The sequence below is a fragment of the Capsicum annuum genome, unplaced genomic scaffold, assembly GCF_002878395.1.
Source record: "Capsicum annuum cultivar UCD-10X-F1 unplaced genomic scaffold, UCD10Xv1.1 ctg81393, whole genome shotgun sequence".
Classification (NCBI taxonomy): domain Eukaryota; kingdom Viridiplantae; phylum Streptophyta; class Magnoliopsida; order Solanales; family Solanaceae; genus Capsicum; species Capsicum annuum.
Genome location: NW_025892110.1, coordinates 1,581 through 3,535, shown reverse-complemented (window position 1 = coordinate 3,535; position 1,955 = coordinate 1,581). Strand labels below are relative to the sequence as shown.

The 1,955-nt window shown below is 37.9% G+C and overlaps 1 protein-coding gene across 1 annotated transcript; it reads left to right on the top strand.

Moving 5' to 3' along the window:
• The first annotated feature begins 6 nt into the window (after nucleotides 1-6).
• Nucleotides 7-1,019, top strand: LOC107856068 (receptor kinase-like protein Xa21). The gene is made up of 2 exons (XM_047405780.1): nucleotides 7-399; nucleotides 515-1,019. Exons 1-2 carry the CDS (start codon nucleotides 120-122, stop codon nucleotides 850-852), a joined length of 618 nt encoding a protein of 205 aa, XP_047261736.1. The 5' UTR covers nucleotides 7-119; the 3' UTR covers nucleotides 853-1,019.
• Nucleotides 1,020-1,955: the final 936 nt, after the last annotated feature.

The window sequence follows — 1,955 nt, the reverse complement described above, 5'->3', positions numbered from 1 at the left end:
AGGCATTCAAGAGTTTTGATACGGAATGTGAAGTTTTGCGTAGCCTTCGCCATAGGAATCTTGTAAAAGTCATTACTAGTTGTTCCAATCATGATTTCAAGGCTTTAGTTCTCGAGTATATGCCTAATGGGAGCCTTGAGAAATATTTGTATTCGCATAACTACTTCCTCAATACCAGGCAGAGATTAAGCATAATGATAGATGTGGCATGTGCTTTGGAATATCTTCACCATGGATGCTCATCGCCTGTGATCCACTGTGATCTGAAACCTAGTAACGTCTTGCTGGATGAGAATATGGTTGCCCACCTCAGCGACTTTGGAATTTCAAAACTGCTTGGTGAAGATCAAGGTGATTTGTACACTAAAACATTAGCAACTTTGGGGTATATAGCGCCAGGTACGTCTCTTAGTTTTGCTGATTATTCCTTGTCTCTTAGTTTTGCTGATTATTCCTTTCTTTTTTTCCCACCTAGAAATTATATTGCATCTTTAAATGAGTTGTTGAACTGTAGAGTATGGACTGGAAGGACTAGTGTCGACAAAGTGTGACGTCTATAGTTATGGGGTCATGTTGCTGGAAACGTTTACTAGGAGAAAGCCTAATGAGTTTGAAGGAGATCTTAGCTTGGCGCAATGGGTGAGTTATTCACTTCCAGATGCTGTAATGAACGTCGTAGATGCAAACTTGGCAATACCAATGGGTAAAGGATTACAGAAGGAGCTAGATGTTGTGGCATCAATCATGAAAGTAGCATTAGATTGTTGTGCTGAATCTCCAGCAAGAAGGACTAACATGAAAGATGTTGTAGGAATGCTACAGAAGATCAAGATTCAACTTCTTGCATGTTGAGCATGTTGTTGGAATCTGTCATTGCATGTCAATTGTTTGTTTCAATGTTTTTCAAAATAGTTGTATTCATGTAAGGATTGCTTCTTTATTTAACATTTTGTTTGTGGATCTCTCTGTTTCCTTTTTATATTATTGTTGCCAAATGGTGGAACATTTAAATTGAACAACTAAAATCAAATTGGTCCTTTCGAAAATCTTGAAACTGAATGAATTGGTTTTAAATTCTTAGTGGAATTAACTGAATGAATACAAGACATATAAATGTTTTACATTGGAAACACTAACAGGACATATAACATCATGACAACAAACATAACGTGCAATGACAAAAAATGCTATATATCATAAAGCTAAACGATAAAAAAGGCAACTCAGTGCACGGGATATGGAGAAGGATCGCCCCCAGGTATTGTAACACAGCCAACCTGCCCGACACAAATAGCAATGACTGATTCCACGACTCAAACTCGTGACCTATAGGTCATGCTGCCCCAAAAGCTTACATTACGATAAGTGAAGAAACAAGATAATTTGCATTATCTTTATACATTCTTTTTTCAATACGGTACCTATACGAAACTCTAATGAAGCAGAAAATCAGGCTACATTCTTCAAGATTTTTCAAATCAACCAATTCAGATTAGAAAAAAATTAGTTAGACCCCTCAATGTTAAGTTCTAATTTCTTAAGTTAGGATTACAAAACTTCACGTATTCTGCACTTTGTCCTAGTCCATTTCGCAGCCATACTGAGCCCGTAAATTTAACAATGGACAGTTAGTTAAATTAGCTCCAGGATCTGCCTCCTGTTTATCTTCCACCTTCTGTTCGAGTAACGTCTCACAGTCCGTTTTTGGTACAGTTGATGGTGTGACAGACAAGTCCAAAAATGCATTCTTCGCTCTTCGGGGCCCTTTGCCATATTATCAGTCTAACTCTAGGCTGACCCCTTTGCGCACTTTATTGGAAGATCACCTACTGCTACTTTAGTTTCTGGAGGTTAACTCCTCGAAACGATGATGTTGATAAAGAAACTGGAAATGAGGTAGATGATTTGGAAGATCAGTCTCTTGCAGAAAGTGACTCAGACGAGAAAATGTGTAA

Coding starts and splice junctions, on each gene's coding strand:
- LOC107856068 (XM_047405780.1), top strand. CDS start 120: ATGCCTAATGGGAGCCTTGAGAAATATTTGTATTCGCATAACTACTTC. Junction 400..514: donor TTTGGGGTATATAGCGCCAG/GTACGTCTCTTA, acceptor GTTGAACTGTAG/AGTATGGACTGGAAGGACTA.